Raw genomic sequence first — 23,225 nt, forward strand, 5'->3', positions numbered from 1 at the left:
GTTTCAAAGACAAAGATGCCAGGCAGGCCAGGCTGCTGGGAGAGAACGTGACGTTATGCAAATGTAAGTGCTGCTGTGTAGCTGTCAAGTTATTTCTGTCTGGCTGCTGAAATAATATTTAAGAAGGAAATGTAAAGGGATTGCACTTGATTCATGCTTCCCCCCACATGTTCATCGCTCCCCACTTTCATCCATGCATTTGCTGTTTCAGGAGATGGGATCAAGGCGCATTTGAGAGTTGCTACTGGAGTACAGAGAAATGTGCTTGCAGCATAGCTGCTTTCATCGACATGCCTGAGCTGGGACCGTGAGTACCTGTGCGTCATCATCTTGTACAAAAAGCCAAGAGGCACTTTCCTACCAACAGGGCTGAGCGTCTCATCTTCTGGCTGCCTGAAGGGCGGGCTGAAGGTCAGATATCCAGTCTTTGATGGAGCAGTTAAAATGGATCTGGATATTAGGAAAACTCAAACTGTGCTACAATAGCTGTGGACATATCCACTGCAGAGAAAACTGCATGCAGTGGAGGAACGGAGAGAAAGAGAAATGCCAGACTCCGTGCCAGTGACCTTTCTGTGGACAACCAAGCTGTCGGGATGCCACGGGCTGGTGCTTTCAGAGAGAGCTGTGCTATCCAGGACTCACCTCCCTGCTGGTGTTCAGCCCACGAAGCTTACAGATGCTCAGTCTTCTTTCTGTGGAAGTCTTGACAAAATTCCCATTGCCTTTCGGGGATCAGCTGAGTCTGTGAGTGCTTTGTGAATGTATTGGCTACACAGACTATATAAACAGTTAAACTGAAATCCAAGGAAAGTGTGGGGTCAAGAAACTTTGTCTGAATTTATTTATTTCCCTCTTCCCAGCTCAGCTGTGGTGGCGTCAAGCTAAGTAGGCTGATTGATATTGTATGTCTAACCCAGTCGCTCAGGACAGAGCCAACATCCATCTCACTAGGTAAAATAAGTCCATTTCTGCCAGAGAAACCTGTGAGAGCAGCTAATTATGGACTAGGCTTGAAATGGTACTTGTGGTTCCACTGTAGGGGCATAAAATTATCATTTTTGTCTCTAAAGAGAGGAGCTCTGAATGAAGCATAATAGAGCTTGGACATTCCTGGCATGTCAGAACATTTAGTTCCTGTAATAAAGTCTTCCATTAATCCACACAATACCTTTGGACAAGTAGCTGCTCGTAGTAGACAAACTGGGACTTGGGGATATCTGCCACCTGATGCTATAGCCATTGTTTGCATTTTTTAACTGTACATGCCAGGAGCGAAACGAGAGACAGATTCCAAAGAAATACAAGTGGAGGACAGCTGAGACATTGCAACACGGGTGTACCACGGCAATGTCATCAGATGAAGAGAAAGAACAAGCCTCAGTTGGGCAGACAAACACTGCGTGTCAGGCACGCAGCAAAGAGAGGTCTGGGCTGCCATCGCATGGAGTTCCCATGTGTTGTATGGTGCTTTGTGGGAATGGTTTGTGCAGCAAACCAAAACACTACACAAAACGCCCTTTAAAGCTGGAGCATACGCACTGAGGAGTGGCTCTCCATCGCTTTAACCAGCTGCAGGCAGCATGCTCGGAGGAAAGGAACCTTGCCTTCAGAGCCTCGTTGCTCGGAGTACAGAGGTATTAATTTCCACAGGTGAAGAACTGTCTCCTTTAACTCAGGCAGAAGACGTGACCTTTGTGCGATTCTTTTAATATGTCTGATGCAAGCTGATATTTTTTCAGAAATTCAATCTCGTGGTAAAATAATAATGAAACCAAACACATCACGCAGAAAGAATATGAGAGAAAAGAGGGATGCTAAGTCATCAGGCATTTACAAGTCTTAAAACCTGTAACGGTTTCTTGAGGCTTCAAAATAAAGGTGCAGAACCAAGGCAAAGCAAAGCAGCTCTAACCTCATTCTCTCTCCTTCCCTGGAAAGATGCCTGCTATCAGTGGGACCCTGGTGATGGTCACTTTGCCAAGTCACAGCCACCAGTCGCCACCACCTTGCCAGATGCTTCCCATTGCCTAAGCCACAAAAACCTTGTGGAAAAAGAGGCAGAGATCTGATCCAGGGACGACACCACATCTCCAGACCTGCACACTGCACATGAAGCCAGTTGCAAAGCCCTGGGCCACCACAGGGTGCTCTTTGCTAATTGATCATAAATGCTGGTTGCGATTTCAGTTCAAAGACCGAAAGTCAGACATCAAGCAAGAAAGCAGCTTCCCTGAAGAGTTAGTAGCAAGAGGTACAATACAAGAAACAGGGGAAACACACAGAGAGGTGTGTGCTCACGCACACAGGAGAACCATTACCTTCTGCTGTGCCGATCAATTTTTCACTTCATTTCTGCCCTAACATTCTTTAGCCCCTGGTATCCTTCAAAATCTTACACCACATGTAACAAATGACAATTCACTGTACCTCAGGGCTCCACGCCGATGAGCTGTCAGTAGCATCATTTCCTTCAAATCCCTGGTTGGAAAGTCTTGTCTCCAGTTCCAAACATCCGTCGGTGGCTTGCTGGCTAATGCCATCAGCAGTGCTGGACTCCGTCCTAGGCCCTTTATGCTGCCCAGCACCCCTACTCTCCATTGTTCTTGAATCAACAGATACGTGGTCATCTTCACGATAGGGTAGGTTGTCTTGGTAACTCAGTTGGCTTAGTCCATCCAGATCTAACAATTTTCAGCAACAAATTAATTTCAGAGGGATTAGAGTGAATTCCTCCCCCTCTCCCTCCCAGAATGTGTCTTCCAATCATTTTTTTTTTTCTTTTCTTTTTTGACCTCATCTCCACGAGACATTGGAACAGGTTGCCCAGAGAGGTGGTGGCATCACCGTCCCTGGGGGTGTTCAAGGAAAGGTTGGAGATGGTGCTTAGGGATATGGTTTAGTGGTGACATTAGTGGTAGGGGGATGGTTGGACCAGATGATCCTGGAGGGCTTTTCCAACCTTAATGATTCTGGGATTCCACTGTATGCCAGAGGCAGTTTCTACTTTGCAGCACTGCAGCACTGGACTTACAACAAATATTTATACGTCAGTTTTTGATGGAGTGGAGATGGCTGTTTCTTACTTTTCACATCCTGAATGGAGAAACTGGTTTCCCTTACTCAAAGAAGCTCACCACCAAATGCAGTATGGGGTATTCAAGAGCCTTGGGGTTGCTTTGCAGCCCCAAAGCAATCACTTCCATGAAAATATAGATCAGATAAATTACAGAAGAGCACAGCATGGCCCTGATGAACAGATATTAAGGCCAGGTTGGATGGGGCTTTGCACAACCTGGTCCAGTGGGAGCTGTCCCTGCCCATGGGGTTGGAACTAGGTGGTCTTTGAGGTCCCTTCCAACCCAAACCATCCTGTGATTCTGTGATATCAGCAACTTTCTTTTATGCAGGAGGAGGGGGAAAAGACAAGAGGCAGCATGGCCAAGGGGATGGAGCTGGTAAGGAAAGCAGTTTCACATCAGTGGGAGTGCCACCACAACCCCATCACCCATCCCTGAGAGCATGGGTACACATTATCAGCCCCACAAGCCAACAGGAATTTCCAAACTCTATGTTTGGGCTAATTTGTTCCACAGGTGGCTGAAGGGAGATGTATTCCCCAAATTCCTTGACTCTTCCCTTGGTTTTAATTAATCTGGTCCTTAGACATCTACTTTATGGGCTAAAGAAAGGTTCATTAACAAGAACAAAACGATCTTCTTTGGTTCAGACCACCACTGATTCCTCCTCTGCACCATCAAAACCTCTGTTTTGAACACAGGGCACTTCACTCCAAGGCATCACTGAGAGCACTCTGCGTGGTGTGACACAAGTAATTACATGGGCAGGAATGCTGATGAAAATAACATCGTGATCTGGCCTTGAATGTGCTCTGCAAACACCTGCAGAAGAAAACCAAGGACCTTCCTCCTTCCAGCAAATCTGATGCCAGGCCTCGCTTTTGACACAGAGCCGGGTTCTGCCTCCATCACTTCCAAGTAAGCAAGGAGCAGTTACACTGAACAAAACAAAGCCGCACCTCCACACGGCTGATGAAAGTAACAAAAGGAGATTCAGAAACACAGACACTTGGGATGTAAAGGTTTGTTCTCATGAAGGTCATTACCACAAAACAACAACAAAAAATCAGATTTGGCTTCCAACTCAAATAATAGTAACAATCACTCTGTTAAATAGAGAACAATGTCTTTGCTTTGGTTTAGATGAATCAGTGTTTCAATTCTCTCCACATCCCACTGTCTTGAACAAAAAGCTCAAATCCTTCTGAGTAGAAGAAATTCTGTGCTTGGTCCTAGGAGCAAATATGCTGTTTATGATTCATATCTGCCCCACAGAAACCAAACCAAAAACAAAACCACAAAGGGAATGGGAAGGGCACTCAGGAGCCATTTCTTGGAGGTGGGCAGAAGCCCCTGCCCCCTTCCTTGGCTGCTCTTTCAATCAATGACCAGGAGAACCACCTTTTCCGCTTCCCTCTGTCCACGAAGGGTCTCACATCCTCCCTCCCAGGAAAATGCCTCAAGTACAGGCACTTCAAAAGAGCAGCCTGAGAGCACCTCGCAATTTTAAAGTTATGGTACTTTTCTGAGATGTGGGAGATGGTCCTTCAGGAGAATGAGGGATCTGAATCCTGATCTCCCAAATGCCAGGTGAGTACTCTTCTCACTCCCTTCTAACATGCAAAAGCCACCCCATCTTCTCCCAGCTGGCAGACCTGGTCCTGAAATCAAGAGCCCTCATCCTCTCCCCTCTGCCCTGAGCTGAAATCAAGCGAGGGTAGGAAGTCATTTGATTCTTTGCCATTACTCCCACTCTTCCCTACAACGTCAGAAAACAGAAACAAATAAACATGAGAACACAGGCAAGAAACAAAATAACCGAAATTCCACATATACAAATTTACTTAGAGTGAATGGGTACAGGCGCTCCTTAAGGCATTTAATTAGCAAGCCCATGTCTAATACACATTTTAAACAGTGGGTCATCCATCAAAGCACACACCACGCAGCAGGCTTTCAGAATAAAATGCTACTGTAGTAAGAAATTATCCTCACACAATTGTCTTGTGGTTTTGACTCCTGCTGGGATAATATCTAGATCAATAATAGAGGAATTTTCAAAAACTACATTAAAGCCATAAAAGGTTATTCATAACAGGAAAACTCCAGAAATGTATTAATAGAGCAAGACATTTCCCTAAGACTCAGGGAAAATTAATGTGTTAGGAAAGCAAATGTAGTATTCAGGGAAAGGAAGGGAAAAGGTGATTCACCAAAACCATTTAGAGAAACAGTCTGGCTTTTTCCTTAAATTTAAGTAGTTTGGTAAGTGATAATCACTTACAAATACCTGTATTAGGGGATCATTACAGGTAACAGCTCAGCTACGCAGACTAGAACAACTATACATCTCCAATTACATCCGTTCTGGTGTTATATTCACAAAGAAAATGGTCAAAACAGAAGTTCTTCATGTAAGGGAAAAGGTCATAGCAGTAAAATGCCTGTAATTTACTTGAGAGAACTTTAAGGAAGAAAATGTCAACTGTCTTATGAATACCTGACATGAATAAACAGCAGAGTATCACAGATATATGTTGAGACATCACTACCTAACTATCTGAACTTTAATTAGCCAGGAGTCCCCTCGGAGAAGTAGCAGCAAATTCTAAACTTAAGGGCACTGTACACGAAAAGAACGTGTTTTTTTTTTCTTCAGCCCTGCCCCACAAGCTTTCCCTGTTGCATCACATGTCACACGTCATGATGAAGGCCAGGTGAACACCAGGGAACATAAATCACCAAAAAATCAGGAACATCTGCATTCAAGGTTGCAGAACTGGCGCTGTGAAGAAACCATGAAATCTGCCAGATGAAACATGAGCCTCACCTGCGACACCAGGGAGCAGAACTCCAACAGGTACTGGGATGCAGAAGCATCTCTCCAAGGATACAGGGAAAGTTCAACACAACCTCAAAGTCAGGCTGGAAAAAACTGTGAAGACTCCTCTCAAATTAGCAGGTAAATGGTCTGACTGACCTAAAATATATTTTTCTTCTTTTCTGAAGAATCTCCCAGTTCTATGAATTGCAATATGCTAAAGAAACATCAGTTCCTAAAATACACTGCCAGAGTTAATAGATGAAGCCCAGTGGATTTACTAAATTAACACCAAGTAGTTTATTAACCAGCAAGAAACACTAAGATAAAGAGTTTAACGTGTGTCTCTTACTTGTGCTGGCCAAGGTGATGTTTGCTCTGTGGACTGCAGTGAATCGCTGTTTTTACGAGAAAAATAAAGTCTTTCCTTTGAGATTTTTGGCAGAAACTTGATCCTTGCTCCTAGACTGAACACAAACACATGTGGAAAGTTACAAGCTTGGGCAAGAGAAAGACAGCACGGTCAAGAGAAAGAAAGGATTTCAGGATGGATCTTGAAACTTCTGGACTTGGTGGTGATTTTGACGTGCCTCTTCCTGAAAGAGGGGCAATGCACAGTAGCAGAGACACAAGTCAGTGGGACTGAAGCACACTTGCCCTCATACAGCACTACTCCCTTGCTAGATCTCCTGTTCCAAGCCACTCTTTGGTACCTTGGCACCACGTGCTCCCACACACTGAACCACAGCAGACATGGGGAGACTGAGCCCTGCTCTGCCCCTGGTTATTTTGAGATTAGCCATCAAAGTGCTAAAAAACTTCCCAGAAGAGCCTCAAAGAAGCAGAACCATTATCTAATTACTATAAATCTAAACAAAAATGGCTTGTAAATTTTAGGGGCTAAAGAGGAAAAGGATCTTAAATTTCAAGTGACATTATGCAATCAGGCCAAGATTGTTTAATTTACCACATGCTGAGTAATTGCATAAGAAGACTCCATGTTTCCAGAACTAAAACAGGCTCTTTATTAACAGGGTGATTTGCAGAGAGGCTGTGGGCAGAGCTGGCATTCAAGCCATTCAGCTCCCCAGAGCATCCTCCAAACACCTCCTTCCTGCAGAGCACACTCCTCTTCCCAGGCTCTACTCAGGTTACTACAACGATTTTTAACGGTTGAAAAGTTTGGGCTAAACAAGTCCAAAGCGCCAACCGTGATGACATTCAGAAACAGAGGGTCAAGGAAAATCTCGTTTAAGAACAGGATGTGCGAAGACTTTGCTGCATGCCAAGGCTGAGTGGGAGAGAAGCTATTCAGGGCCCTCCAAGATGCTCAGCTCCTCTGGATGCCTAAGTCTGTTTTAGATTTCTGATTCTGTAAAAAAAAAACAAAAACTACCAGTTTGAAGAGACCCGGCATACCCAAGGACTTTAGGTTATAGGCATTTGCTCATAATGAAGGGTCTAATTTTGAGCTTAATGAGGAATGAGGTGGTGAACCCAATGCCTTTGTTGAAAGCAGGTTTCAATATCTGGTTTAATAATATTTAAATAGCTGTTTAGAAACTAGATTAATATCACCTCTGAAAAGCTATACCAACACTGCACAATGTTGTGCCAGAAGAAGAGTTCAATGGAGAGCCATATCTTGAAATGATCAGAGGGTGAATTAAAACCAAGCAATTGTATTTCAAAATTAAGGCATTCTACGGAACTGAAAACAGAGGGCACTTTCACAGCTCTTCCCTCTAATGAATTTCTCCAGATTTTAGAATGTGTTCGGGCCAATTTTCTAAGCAGCTACATTTTTAAATGCATTCCATCTTTGTTTGTATAAAAGAGTCATTACATTAGTCCATAGAAGATCATAAAATTCTTCCCTTCTGTGCCATAAATTTTTAGTTTCTGTCATTGCCTGACATTTGGCGTATGCGCTGGCAAATGATCCAGCATAATTCATTCACTGTTCACCTTGTGTTTGCAAAGCTGCTGCAAAAGGAGACATGCAACTTTTGCTAAAAGGCTTGCTAAAGAAATGACTTAAATGGCACAGATCAAAAAATATTAGAACAAAGCCCTGCAGTCTTTATTCTGGCAAAATAATCCATAAAAATCCCTGTGGATTTGGAGCCAGAACTCAAAACCAAAAGACAGTCAATGGAAAGATCTTTGTGGACTTCAGAAGGGCTTGGATCCAGATGCTTCCCTCGTTAAGTATTTTAGAAATGAGCTGCAGGTAATTAATAGGGAAAGCCAGTTTAGTGAGACAGAAGGGGAGATCACATTCAGATACCTCTGTACTGCGCTCCTCATGGCTGGAGAGAAGGCGCTGAATGTGGGTCTATGCTCCACGCCTGCTTGTGTTGCTTTTTCAGATACTCCTGATCTAAAATTTTATGAGCATGACATAGATCTCAAGCTGCTTAATCACCTCATTCATCGCTGAAGATGCTGTCAGTTCTTCATCCACCCCATAACTGTTTACTGGGAGGAAAAGACAGCTTGGGCTTTAGACAGTCTGCTGCCCTCGGCCAAGAAGCCAGATGAAATGGCACACTTCCAGCTCCCAGATGGACCTGCTGGGGACAGACAGTGGAACAAGGGTTTGAGGAAGGACTGGGGAATGAACTTGACATGGACCTGCTTCTTCAAACCTCAGGAAAGCCTGTGGATGGCATTTTGTATCAGCAGCAATTACAAGGTATTAGACCTTGCCCACCTCTGCGCTTCACCTTATTTTGTTAATGCATATATTTAACAGAGCAGAACAGAGTAGGACAAAACATTCGCAGAGAACCACTTGTAAAATCGTTAGCCTGTGCAAAGACAAAGCAATCAGCGGAGTGCTTGAAAACTTTCTTGTCCTTCCATTTGCCTTCAGCTCCTGCAAAGGAGGAGAGGGAACTTCTCTTGTGCAGAAAAAGCAACTCAGCCACGACCTCCTCTGGGTAACGCCACGAGCACACAGACATGGCACATGGCTAACAAGCACTGCTGACTCCATCTGCCAGCAGCAGAGGAACTGGGGAGACCAATGTAAATTGTAACCTTTAAAAGTGCAGATATACATTTGAGCACGTCCCCACAAATGCCCTTCCCCTCCTTCTCCCAGCACGTGCTCTGCCTATGAGATGACTGCACCCTCGTTAGCAGAGAAATATCTGCCAGCTGGGGGAAGGAGGGCTCAATACGCACTATATATACTTGGCCTTGCTTTCTCGGGGTGAAAACGTAGAAGCATTTTGCCCATCTCCCTGCCAGCTCCCTCCCAGCATCGAAGGAGCCCAGCAGCAGGAGGCTCTGACCCAGCGACACGCATGGAGAGGGAGCCCTGGGGACGATGGGCAGCCGGGGTGTGCGTGCACGCTTGTGTACACGCATGTGAACGAGCCAGATGTCCACCGTGGCCGACCTGCTGCTCGCTCTTGAGCACCAAGTATACAATAATGGTTGCCAAGACTTGCTTTGATAATCGCCATGGCAAACCCAAGCAGCTGAACAAATGAGCGGTGCAGGCAAATGGGCGGAGGGCAGCTTTCTCGGGGAAAGCACCTTTCCTCACTTCAAATCTCACTTACACCAACCACATGGGGAAACAGCATCCTGCCCTCGCCTATTAAAAACCCGTGACCTCGATGACAACTGTGGCTGCTTCTCCATAAGCACATGGGCAGTGATGATGGGGCGCTGGAGCTGGCAGCACCAAAGCAACCTGCGCCCACCTCCAGCCAGCAGAAGGTGGCTTCTTCCATGTCCCACTGGCAGACTGGAGCCCCTCTTGCTCTGATTTACCACTTATCTGACAACAAGGCTGCTGCACCTTCTAGAAAACTGCTCTCCGTTGGAGGAAAAAGCTAAATGCTCCTGTTGTGATAAAAAAGGAAAAGGGTTTTAGGCATTAGTTTGTAAATGGGCAGTGCCCAGCCATCATTAAATTTGATTATTTTTACATAAGCCCTTAAAAGTAAGTTTCTTTGAAATTGCTTTAGCTAAGAATTATTTCAAGTTGTAGCTACCCTTTGGTCTAAACGCGCTATGATCTGTCCTAATAATTGAAACACATAAAACTAAATATTCCTTTTCAGCCAACTGTGCAGTCAACTCACTACCCACAGCTCATGCAACCGCTGCAAAATTAATTTCAGCGCTCAGCAAATACTGATAACCTCTACTTTACACATATCTTCTGGGTATTCGAGGCACAAAATAAAAATTACTTCAATTTAAACAAAAGTGCGGTTTTCACTCAGTTTGCTGAAAATCCTGGGTAAGACCTTATCTTTAGTAACTAAGCCATGTCTCAGCATTTGCTCATGAACACGTACCATTAAGATCCTGGGTCCACAGGCACGAGGCTGTACACTTAAATGAATGTGTATTGATGTTGTGTGTAAATCAGGTTATTAAAAGAAAATTTGCAGAGGCCAACGTGGATCCCATGCTCCTGAGGCGACCGGCGAACAGAGCAGAGCCCCTTCTCTGGGACAGGCAGCTCAATTTCTGGCCATTTGAAAATTCAGTACTACTTCTGAGGATGCCTAGCTGAGGAATACTTTATTAGATTCATTTAAAAGCGTGGGGTGCAGGAGAGAAGACAGATACCAGTGCTCGCTTTGCAACAACGCTTGTGGGATTCCTTTGTAAATCTACAGCAAAAACCTAAAGTTAGCTATTCAGCTGCAGCCTTTAGCTGGGCTGCTTCATTGTTTGTTTCCACAAAGCTCAGAATTCTCTTTTTTTAAAGGATCTTTTTTTTTAATGGAAGAGCCAAATTACATGTCTGTACCCTTCACTGAATTCATCTGCAGCATCTTGCTTGGGCAAAGGGAGGAGTTTGGCCGGGTTTTAGGGATTATTGGCCTCTTGACTTTGACTCCAACTGCACAAATCCCCAAAGCATGACTGCATCACCACTTGTTATGACACGATGCTATTTCCTACTTGCATTCGGAAGCACACAGGCTAATTAAACAGAGGCACTGGGGAATCTGTAGCAAATGCTTGATACGTCTGCTGTTGAATCCGTGCCTGAGCAGCAGACAGCTCCATGTCAGCTTAATGTCTCCGTATTAATAAAACTAACTCTTCCCAGGGGAGGGAAAAATGTTCACCATTCAAATATACAAGTGTCCTGATTAGGAAAGGACAAGGGGGAAACATTTTCTATATCGCCATGGAAACTTAAATAAAGGGCCCATAATTATAATCTAAATTCTGGAAAGATAATGAATACATCTTGAGATCTGCAGATGTTGCGTAGCATATATATATTTCTAGCAACTTCAACTCAATTACTTCTATATATCATCTGCTTCACAAATCAGCTTCCCACCACTCTTAAGGAAGCATGTGAGTTGTTATTGTTTTTTTTTTTTTTTTTCCAAGGATGACAGCGTGGGAGGAAGGAGGCTGACCTCTTTTTCTTGCAAGGTATTCCAAACTACCACTACTTACTCAGAAATTTCAAACACCCAATCAGTTACAAAGTTGGCTTACAGGCATCCAGACACACTAAGCTAAAATGTAGGAAATAAATAATTCAAGAATCCTCTGCAGCATTACCAAGTATAAAGAATAACTTAGCATTTGTTCAAAGCTCGTCCAAGAAAAAAAAAAATTACCAAATAAAATACATAGCATAAGTGTAAAATATAGATGTACCGCATCCTGTCTGCTTGCATGTTAAAAAAAAAAAAAAAAGTGATTTTGGCTGAGCAACGAAAAGTTAGCAAATAACAAATTTCAGCTCTCCTGTACATTTAATGCTGCCCTTCACCTTCGTCCTAAAGATTTTGATTCTTCTTTACTGAGGCCAGTGATAGCTTCCATGGGAGCAACATCAAGCCCTGAAGGAAGTAGAAGTGTTATACCAAAAAAAAAAAAAAAAAGTATTTGATCATATAACCACAAACAATATCAGGATGTCCATGCATAATGCATACACTTGGAGGATCCCAGGAGCTCTCGGCGCAGCGTTCGGTGCTGTTACAGCACCAGTCACATAGGCCTGGTCCTAAAATTTTCATGATGGGGATGACACAGAGAAACGGTGATCTGCGCTGGCTTCTAACTCAGCAAAGCCCAGAGCTGCACACAGAATAGAGAAAAGGGCTTCTCTTTGGGAAAACCAAGCCTGCTGCAAGCAATGGATTTGTTAGAGCTTCTCAGAAAAGAGGAGGAACATTTTATAAAGGAGACATATGGCAATGCATGGGGAGTTGCTACTACCAATTTCTGTGCATCTCCAGCTTTGATTCGCACAGTGGCTTTGGTCTCGTGGCTTCTTCTCACTCTTGCTATCAACCGGTGGAAGTGGGGGTGCAAATCAACACACGGAGTCATGCAAATACCTGCTGTGTGCGTTTGACTAGGGAAGAGGCAACCCCTGCCTTCATTTATGCTCAAAACTATTTGGAGATACAACCCCTTTGCCTAAAGCCTTCTTTTTATAGGGAAGACGGGAAGCTCTGCGAGGACAAGGCGCCGGGTGCGATGCAGGCAGGGAGAATCGCAGCTCGGCAGCTTTCAGAGCAGGGGAAATTTCCAGCGGAAAGCGAAAAGCAAACAAAAAAGTCAAGGGGTAATCAGAAACAAGACCAATCACAGTATTTGGCTCTGGCCATCAGGCACTTGTAAAGCCAAACAATGCAGCAGTCAGAGTAATAAACTCCAATTCTGCACGCTGCTGTGCAAAGAAATAGAGACCTGCCCACAGAAAACAGCGTGACAATCAACATCTTTTCCTGCCGCTTTTTTTCCTACTCCAAAATTTGGGTTTTAAAAATAGGAACACGGGATTCGGCTTCAAACCAACTCTCACTTCGCTGCCTAGGGTTCTTCCACAGCGAGAGGAAATGGCAGCCAAGGAGCAGAAGCAAAAACCATCCCTGATTTTCCCAGTCACCCACTTTGCATTTTAGGTGCGGAGTAAGCGTGAGCCAGGCTTCGTTTGTACCCCCGGGTTTTATTAGCATGGGCTTGGGATTTGTGGAGAAGTGGAAGACAAAAGGTGACACAGTGCAGGAGACCCTGCTAAGCCAGAAGATCCCCTAGCATGGACAGGGCTGCACCCCTGAGCCGTGCTGCACCCCACGGCCAGCTCCTTTCTCTTTAGAAGCATAATTTCGTGACAGCTTCCTGGTTGCCTTTTTACCACAAGGCGTCGAATCCCTTCAGGTTCCTTATCACCCAGCTCTTCTGCCTGGCTTGGATACTCGCTTCTCCTGCTATGACAAAGGACACTTTGGAAGCTCTCTCTACTAGAGCTAAATAGCTTTGCCTGAACTGGCAAAGAGAGACCCAATGCACTGACTCCTGCTCCTCCATGGAGCGTGGTTTCACTGTGCCACACTCACAAGCAGCCAGATCCAGCAAAAGCAGGCTGATTACACACCAGTCGTGGCGCTCAGCACCGTAACCACCAGCTTCACACCCCCAAGGCTTTGTTTGCTGATTAACAGGGTGGAAATCGCCTCCCTCGCACAGATATTTGTTTGGGGTTGCTACCGATAACTACCGCGCTGCAACAAGGCAGATCTTTATTTTCCCGCTGGCTTTTCTAATTGAACCTTTCTGTTTGCTACCACAGGGCTGATTCACCACAGCTTCTTTTCACCACTGCTGCGACACCACCACTGCCCTGACACCCCTGGGGAAATCACAGCCCTCAGGGGCAGCGGTGGGTGCAGACGTGGTGCATCAGGACTCTGATGGGTTTGGGTGACCAACGCTGTCACCCAAAGGAGACAGTCCTGTCCTCCTCCTCCTCCCCATTTCTTCCTGTTTCAGTTGTGGCCAGCTCACCTGGTTTAACAGTAGCAAGGATGGGGCAGGTGACTCTCAGAGGAAGCAATGAACCGGTTCAATCCCCCAAACAATCACATGCCTGTGATTCCAGGCATGGGGAGCAGCACAACTTATGAGCAGGGAAGGTCAGTGCACCTCAGCTGCAGGTTTACATCACCTGCCGACAGCTGCAGAACCACCCTCAGGCCCAATGGTCTCACAGCTACAGCACATTACTTAGGGTAAGAGGTCCAGGCCCTGTGACACAGAGCTTCAGCAAACCTCGATGTCATTAATCCAAACTCAGGGCCGTCTCTCCAGCTCTGCAACTCTCAAACTATTTGCTGGAAAGTGCTCCCACACAGATTATGCTGCTACGTATAGACTGCATGGGCTCGAATCACCTCAGCCTGAGGAATGAAATGTCTCCGAGCACGCGGCATGCGTGGGCATGCACTCACCCAGTGCCGTGAGTCCTTCCAGGGATGCTTCATCATGCATCACTGCTCAGCTCTCTGGACGGGGGAGCACGTGCCTGCACGTCAGGGAGCTTCTGGGTGAGGTGAGGAGGCCAGGAGAGCAGCAGCTATTTTCACACTCAGCATCAGTTCTTCTCCTGGTCAGCATCAGTTCTTTTCATGGTCACTTAAAGGGATCTGCTACAGATTTTGCTACAGATTGGTTTGAGATTCAGTCTAAGTCGTCCATGGTTGGACTACAAATAGGTAATGATGAAACCTTCCTAAACCAGAGGTAACTGCAGGAAAAACATGTGAACGCATCACAGAAGTAGATCCCAACCACATCTCCTTCATTACCTGGAAGATCCACACAGCACCACACTGCTCCTCGCCACCTGTAAAAGTGCACATTTTTCCCCCATGACCACAATCTCCCTCTCTAATTTCATCCCAGTCTTTCCCCCCAGTTACTACAATTGTGTTACAGGAGTCCACCAGGCCACTTAAGGTGAGGACTGCTGCCAGCAGCTCGTCACAAGACCCAGAAACGAAGCCACATCCTCACCCCTACCTCTGGCAAAAGGCGAGGAGCACCACCAGCTCGCCTTTTGGCAGAGCAATGCCATCTCAATAGGCTCATCAGAGTGCTCTTTGGGCTGGTAAGCAATGCAAAGAGGGTAGGAAGAACCAGAAAAGGATCATCCACACTTTTCTCATGGTCGTTTCCTTCCGCGAGCATCTGCCTGCAGCCATGGGTTTGAACAAGCAGCCTCCTGCAAAGCAGGCCAAGCGAGCAGCAACTGCAGCTGCAAACACAAAATGGGAAGAAGTACTACTGTTTGTGTCAGCTCACAGAAATACTATGTCCTAGCGCTACGGAGCGCTGCTAGTATGCCTGCACGTAACCTCCACCACGGCGCAGTGAGATCATTCACACCTGCCTCGCCTGTAGTAGGAGAAGGAAGGTGAGGAGGCAGGGTTTCTAGGAGAGAGGCAGCACTTCCCAGCTGCTGCCAAGATGCTGTTTATTGGCAAATGAAGCCTCCTGGGCCCTAAACAACCTTCCCAGAGGAAGATAAAGTCGCAGCTGCCATATGGGGAGTGGGAAGAGGACGCCACTTAGCAAAAGCGGATCAGAAAATACATGCACAAACACACACGCTCACACACACAATTTGTTCTGCAACTGTGCTGAATGGCAACAGCCATCTCTTCCTCTTAAATAAATCTTTCTCCATGCAGCTTATGCAACCTGCTCGATGGCCAGCACAGACGAGGAGTGCTCCTGAACAGAGCCCCCTGGGGATCTGGGCAGGATGAAGCCTTGAACGCCAGGCAAGGAACTTGGTGAAAATCCAAACCACACTGATCCACTGCGGGCTGGCAGGCTGCATCTAAAACCACAAACTGAGGATGAACAGCAGTGCCGACGGGGATAAGACAGATCCCGCAATAGTAGCGCCTTTGAAAACTCGTGTTTTGAACCACTCTTTGCCTCCACTCCCCTGGCTACACAGCTGGAAATACTGCCATCCACCCCCCTTTCAGGGACGTCGCATACTCTCATCCACTTACTTTTGGCATCCTGGATGACAATACCTCATAATTTGAAACTTTGCAAAGGCAGAACTGCAAAGGAGTATTTTAAATATAAAAAGGAACACGGTGCCACCTTCGCAAGGACAAAAGTCTGCGCACAAATACTTCCTGAGTGGCTCTGAGCTTCCCAGAGAGAAAGCGCTGAATGCAAACTCGTGTCTGCACTTCATCTCTCCCACTCGAGCAGCCAGGATTATTTTCTGTGAAGTGCTTTTGTCCACCGTCTGTCTTTGCTTGCTTTCACTCGGTCCTGGTGGTGCTGCTGATTCAATGTACCCTCTTCAGATGTCCTGCTTTGAGAGCAGGCGCTGATTTTTATAGGGCTACGTTCTGGCTGGAGCACGGGCTGGCTCCGTAGGCAGACAGGTGATAAAAACACATCAACACTCGGGGTCTTTAAATGGAAACAGCCCAGCTATCTATTTTAGTCCCAGGTGCAGGCAGAGGTTTGATTTATCATACAAACAACAGCTTTTTGGTACGGGTGGATTTCACTACAGGACCTAATGAAAACTCCCTTCTTGCCGAGGAATTCCTGGCCGTACAAAGGGTCATTTACCGAGGTCAGGAGTGCTTACATAGAGCAGAAAGAATAATTTCCTCCACTACAACAATTACCGGCAAAAATCAATGACCCCTGTTAAGCTGGAGGCTAAGGTAAGTAAATGCAATGGAGCTCTCCAGTTTTAAAAACTCCCAGAGTTACACACGTGTGGAGGATGACTACGGCCATCCAGACGAGATTCCCGTTAGGACACCAAACTCCCTGGTGCTCCAAGGTCAAAAAAATTTACTTTAGCATAGCTGAAAGGCAGTCTTCAGCTAGCACTGGGATTGCCTAATTGATGGGAAAAGTCTCCCCAGACTCGATGCAATTTCAGCGTAGCGCTCACCTATATATTACGCTCATGTTATGAACACGGTGTCAGACAGCTCGGGAGGCTCCTCAATCACAGAACTGGCTGTGCAAAAATAGCTCAGCTCTGATTCACAGCCTCGGCTCTGCTGGCGTGTGCCTCTCCCCGTGTCTTTTCAGAGCAGCCACTGCCGAAACTGCTCTGCTTAATGGTCACTTTGACTTTCTGTTTGCAAAGGACGCAGGCCCCGAGGAAGAAGCGGGTTGAGATCACTGCATTCACGGCACGGTTATCGCTGCTCTTCACTTTTTTCATCAGTACTGATCTTCTATAATAGCGCCAGGCTGGGAAACAGACGGACTGGCCAGCTCTACCCCTCTGCTAGCAGCGCACTACTTTTGGAAGTGCCTTATTGCTCTGCTGCTTTTTTTTCCTCCCCAACTCTTAAGCCAAATGTGCAATGATAGATTTGGCAGCCGCTCTCTCACCAGCCACCCCCAGTCAGCTGATCCGCTCCGTCTCAGCCGCAGGGGGGATGCGAAAGCTGCTCTCTTCCCTTTCTGAGATGGGTGATGGATCCTCTATCAGAAACACCGAGGTTAGACGAGGAGGGTCTCAAGGAAGCTGCAGGAGCAAGTTCATCTGTATTTGCAAAATGTACAAGTGGTGGCACAAAGGGGCTGCATTCCCATCACCAACCCTTAAAACCAGGCACCGTGCTTCTTTGAACTACTTCCCCGTTTTTACGCCGCGGACCAAAAGCATCCAAAGTGAAAAACTTTTCCCAGCATTTGTTTCAAAACCTTGGCACAACATGACAAGCATCGCTGAAGTACAGAGCAGGACTCGGCAGCAGCCAGCCCTGCACCCCGCTGCTTAGCATGCCCCGCGGTACCTAGCAGACGTTTGACTTAAGAACCCAAGAATCTCATTGCTCAAATGCTGTATTAAATCCCTAAGCCTAAAAATGGTTTTCAATAATGCGTGAGCTGCTCTGGGGCGTCGGAAAAGCTACCCTGGGAGCTAGGACACATTTCCTAGGAGGCAAAAATGTGATCAGAAACATATTTGATAAAAAGAAGGCGGCATAATGATGGGTTTTAACTGCAATTTTATTTTTTTTCATCTCAGAAGCATGATGTAAGTTTAAGAGAGAGGAACAAGTGGATTTTGTTTTGATATTTTTTTTTTAAACTATTCTCTTTTAGGGTGATTTTTTTTTTCCCTAAATCTAATAAACTATATATTGGAATGACCTTGTAACGGGTTTCTGTGGCTCTTTAATCACCAGTGGCTGCTAAATGAAGCATATCTATTTTCTCTGTTACATTACTATTGGCAACCAGGTCTTCAGTAAGTGCCCAGAAATATTTCCATGGCAACAAAAAGCATTCAGCATCGCAACTGTTTTGTGCCAATTTAGCTTTAAAATATTCTATTGTGAAGAGAAATACGGTACATTAAGTGAAATAAAGTCAAGATGCAATGTTCTGAAAGAATATAAGGATAAACAGGATACGTGTGTTTGGTAGAAAAGAGGAAAAATGCCAAATGCAAGGAAAAATGCTCAAAGCTAATAGCGATGCTACTGAACGCCTTTGCTGAATGTCAGCAAGTCCATATGCTCACTTACATTGTCACTTAGGGTTAGGTAACAAAGCTAGCAGAAATAAGGATACCTCAAACATCTTCTTTTGATCATTCTAATCCATGACTGAAATTTTAAGTTGCCAGGGCATTACAGCCTCTCTGCAAGTCTAGGTTACTGTCAGAAGAGTTCACATTCTTGATGTTAGAGAATGAATCTAAAGGAAGAAGAGGAAATACAAAGAAACACGTGAAATACAAAGAGCATGTCTGTGTTTTGGGAGAGAAGGTTCGCTGAGAAGAGCAAAATGAGTCCTCCCACATCAAAGTTCTCACAGAGGGCATTTCCAAATCCCAGCTCAGCACCTTCTCTCCTATTATACAACTTGGACAGCTCTGAGAAGAAAGGTATCGGGGCCCAGCCCTCCAGCAGCCAACTTTATCAAGTCTTGAGAGCAGTGGATGGCCCTTTGTGCAGGGCACTGCCGAGATAATAAGATAAAAGACCATTTGGGAGCATTCGGGGTAACATTCCCTTTGGTGTAAAAAGCTCTGCAATGCCCTCTAAAGCACTCTGTGGGGAAGCAGAGCACTCTAGGCTGCAGCGAGATGGGTGCTAGGGAGGTCATTGAGGCCTCCTAGTCCTCTAGAAGGAAAGTGAATAAGTAATGGGACAGAGCCCAGCACCAACGTGGTCAGCATCTGCTCTTGGCTGGGAAAAGGTTCACAGTGACTCTCCCCTTCGGCTGCAGTGATGGGTTACTCGGGCACCTCTGAATGTCAGCCTACCTTACACATCCCGCCAGAAAATTCATCTCATCCATCCCAGCGCTCCTAAGAACCATCCTCCTCAGGTGAGAAGCTGTTCTGACAGTGACAGCAGCTCACTCCTGGCCCCCAGCTCCCCGAGAGCTCACCACCTTTTCTCCCATCCATTGGAAGCAAGGGTACGGTCCAGAGACAGGGCAACCTGCCCTGTGGAGCACTTGTACAGGGAGATCCATGCCTCCAGCACGCCCTGGGAGGATGCTACAAGCCCTGCTTGAATCCGTATTCATTCAGTTGGAATATGACACAAGTAACCCCAGCTTGGAGGACAGAACAGCTAAAGCGAAAGCTCTTTTCAATTACAGAATCACAGAATCACACCTGGTTAAGGTTGGCAGGGACCTCTGGAGGGCATCTGGCCCAAGCCCCTTCTCAAGCAGGGCCACCCAGAGCAAGTTGCCCAGACCCATGCCCAGATGGCTTTTGAAGATCTCCAAAGAGGAAACCCTACAGCCTCTCTGGGCAGTGCTCCGTCACCCACATAGCACAGAAGTGCTTCCTGACGGTTAGACAGAACCTCTTAGATATTAGATATTTGAAACTAAGCTCTGAAGATGCCCAGCAAGTCTCAAGTTCCCCACCGGCTTCATACTGTAAACCTCCCTTCTTCCTCCCATTAACCCCCTTCTTAGGAACATGTTCCTGAAGAGCAGCTTTAACCCAACAAGACCCCAGGGTGGTGCCAGCAGGACTGCAGCTTTCCCACATTTGGTTGGGACACAAATCTCCATCGGCTTTCTGTGGCCCAGGGAACCTCTGGCCACACCGACAGAGGTATCTAGTGAGTACAACTCAAGTGGCTGAGATTCAGTCCTGAGCACAGTGACCTGAGAAGCTGTTCATGTCACTTAATGATCAGAAGTCACAGTTAGGTCTATTTAAAACTGAAAATACCAAATTCATTTCTCCATCCCATAATCCCCTGCCTGCTGTCCTTTTCAGTTTTATTTCAAAAGCCTGTGGGGGTGGTGGGAGGGGAGGAAAATGATTTGGGAGCCTTTCATCCATAAAATCATGAGATATGGCTGGGACTTTTTAGTACAGCATTTCACAGCACATGGCACAGTAACATCTTGAGATTCCTGGCACAAAGAAACAAGGTTTGAGATTATATATATCTTTAATAGCAATGACGCAAAGGCAGATGGTTCTCAAAGCAAAGGCTTAAGGCTAAACACTGTCTTCGAAGGATCCTGCTACCTGAAACAAAACGTGGTGGGGTGAGAAAAATACTCCATGCTACTGCAACAGGGCCTGAGTGGCATCTAACACACAGTATTTCTTCCTGGAGATTTCCCCTCATTTCAATTAGATCAGTTTAATGAACAGGAAAATAACTGGAAATGTAAGAGGGAAAGGTTAGATTTTTGTTGGGGCTTTGTTTTAGCTGTGAGAAGCAACAACACTGAACAAAATGAGCAGATTAGCAACTGCATCAAATCAACAGTGGAGAAGTGGTCTGGGTGTTTGAAAGGCGCTTACCTGCAAAACTTGCCTTGCCATTATGAATTTCTGTGGAGCCACCCACGCTGAGGTTGTTCTCCTGGTCTCTGACCCTCACAGAGGGCTCACCTTCTTCCTCAGCAATTGTAGGAAGCCGATCAAGTGGCTGGAAATCTTCATTCATCCAGTAGGATCCATTGGCTGCCAAAGGCCTGGTGCTTTCAACACTCTGCTCTGGTAAACTGGTGGCATTTTTGACCCATTTTTGCCTCTGGAGACCCAGGTCAGAGCCACTGGGGAGGGGCTGTGAAGCAAGACGAGGACCCCCAATGTGACCATCTTCTCTAGGATACGTGTATTCCTCATCCCACAGGTCCATGTGTATTTCATCTTCTGATTCCTCGGAATAATCCTCATAAACTCCTCCATTGTCCTCCAAGTCCCGGTTTCTCTCTTCCTCTGACTTACGACCCACTCCGCTCAAATTCAGCAACGAAGCTGATATCGAGTCTCCTGCTTGTTGGATAGCTTCGTATATTTGAGACATCCAAGAAGACAGTGGCTGGAGGAAATTCTGAGCAGCCTCAGAAGCCATGTTTAACACTATGCCAGTATCTGGTGATCAGTTGTTCGGTTTTGCCAGCATGTCACTTATAATTCAGGGAGCTACAAGAATAAGCATCAGAAGAGATTACTGTAAATTGCTTGTCCATCAACACCTGCCAACACATTATCTACCTAAGGTGTCTAGCTCTGAGAGGAGAAATGGAAAAATGACTTCCACCCATTGAGAATACCACTAGAAATCCAGAAGTGATGGACAAATCACACATATTCCTGTGGAGTTGCTAAACCTTATATAAAAGCACAAACAGAACATGGGAGCAAAAGTACCTTTTCTGAAGCACGCACATTCTGGTTACAGCCATCAACAGACCTGGTAAAAGATAAAGTACAAAACAAACTTCAGTCAAAATATCTCAGCTAATGTCCTGGTCCTGACTTCTACCACTCCCTTAGCGTGTCCAGATAGGGAATGGGAAGCATAGAAAATCTGGGGAGAATTATGTTTTGGTTGATTAAAGTGACAGGCCCAAAGCTTGCAGAACCAGCTTGTGGTAGGAAACCACCTCAAATGCTTTATTTCAGAAAGGCTTTATGGAAAGCCATCTCTGCCCCATAAGAACACAATTAAGAGTAGTCTTGCCCTTCAAATAAATGAACAGAAAACAGGAGGTAGGATGTTATAGATATTAAATTACTGAAAACAGGAGCAAGTTAACAAAAGCATTGGTCTGCATCCCCATTATAACTCTCAGTGGCTGGAATAAGCTACCTGCTTCAGCCACATCTTCACTATGAAGGTAGACACAGCCCAGGTCCTTATAGTGCTTCTTCAGTACAGAACAATCATGATAAGAGATTTATAAGAGATGGTAAATTTTAACTGCTGTTTAGGCACCGTCATACCCAGAATAACCAGACATTTGGAGAACTGTAAATATCGACCTTTTGGATTGCGATGAACTCCGAGACTTTTCTCTGAAGTTGGAGATTGAATCAGGCTTTTCTTATCTTGTTTTCTTAAAGCTCTCCTGAATACTAAATAAGAACATTGGTCTTTTTTGCTGTCATAACTTGCAGAAAGCTAAGGTGCCTTTTTTTGCCCATTACACATTTTCCCAGATTATCACAAGACAGATATTCCTTGAGGGACTCGGAGGAGAAAAAGCCTACCCACACAGCATGATGGGGTTGGGAAGAAAGAATTAAACAGTTGCAGATCTGGGGCTAACAGAGAACTAAAAAGATGAAGAAGCTTCAAAAATGAAATAATCCCAGCAGTATTGCTAATAATACTACTACCAGTATTAATTTGTGTCTTGCTGAACTTAGAGGCCTAGGAGTAATCAAACTACAAAAGGGGAAAACCAGCATGAGTAGCAAGAAAAGAAGATCAGCAGCAATGTGTATTACCTTGTCAAACAGTCTTCAGAGAAATATCATTAGAAGCCCACTGTTTGGGGTATTTAAATGGAACATGGATGAAGGAGGTTACACTTTTTTGGAGGGAACTGCTTCTTTACAGATGAGATCAGTGACCTGAAAGGTCTTTTACATTTTGAAACACCTCTACCGAATAATTTTGTCCAGTGATGTTGACTTATGGTGCAGACACTTCCAACAATCTTATTATCAGCTTCAGTATGTACTTTAAATTGCAGTCCTACCAAGGACAGTAAATAAACACAGGTCACTAAAGCCCCTTTAAAACTGATAGCTGTTACAAACTCCTCTGGCTCTGGGCACTTTCCAGCACCTACCTGACAGCTGCTGGCCTCTGACCGAGCCCTGGGGCCCAGGCAATGCTCTCTGCCATGCTTTAAACCTTCAGCAAAGAGCAGACAAAGTCGTGACACAGGCTCCCAGGTGACCTGCTCCCTTCACTGACCCTCTCTGCCCAGCCCTGCCCTTGTCAAAGCCTCTCTGCTCCATGCAACTCATTTTCTCGCAGCACTGATCACACACTCCAGGCATAATGCACGGCACTGGTAAGCCACAGCACCGCAGCGGTCACTGGGAAGCGATGGTAATTTAGACAGCGAGATTTTCTGACATGTGGAAGGAGGTAAATTTGGGTCAGTAAGTGCTAGTTACAGGACACGTTTTTATCCAGTCAATTATTTACAGGGAACAGCAAACGAGTCTCTGATTTTGATGAAAAGAGGACTTCACAAGGCTCTGCCTCCATCTCAGCAGCAAGAAA

At 45.6% G+C, this 23,225-nt stretch overlaps 1 protein-coding gene across 5 annotated transcripts in view; it reads right to left on the reverse strand.

Annotated features, from left to right (window-relative positions):
- The window catches only part of SYT16 (synaptotagmin 16), a 102,370-nt gene that overhangs the window by 22,003 nt on the left and 57,142 nt on the right, over positions 1–23,225 (reverse strand). For 3 of the 5 annotated variants that reach the window (XM_035327985.1, XM_035327984.1, XM_035327986.1), the window contains one exon: positions 2,431–2,684. In XM_035327985.1, the coding sequence (XP_035183876.1) occupies positions 2,431–2,684 (254 nt within the window). Of the gene's footprint in view, positions 1–2,430; positions 2,685–20,497; positions 21,125–21,352; positions 21,396–23,225 lie in introns of all 5 variants that reach the window. The other 2 variants (XM_035327982.1, XM_035327983.1) reach the window with 1 other exon arrangement.

Source organism: Oxyura jamaicensis, chromosome 5 (assembly GCF_011077185.1).
Source record: "Oxyura jamaicensis isolate SHBP4307 breed ruddy duck chromosome 5, BPBGC_Ojam_1.0, whole genome shotgun sequence".
Lineage (NCBI taxonomy): Eukaryota > Metazoa > Chordata > Aves > Anseriformes > Anatidae > Oxyura > Oxyura jamaicensis.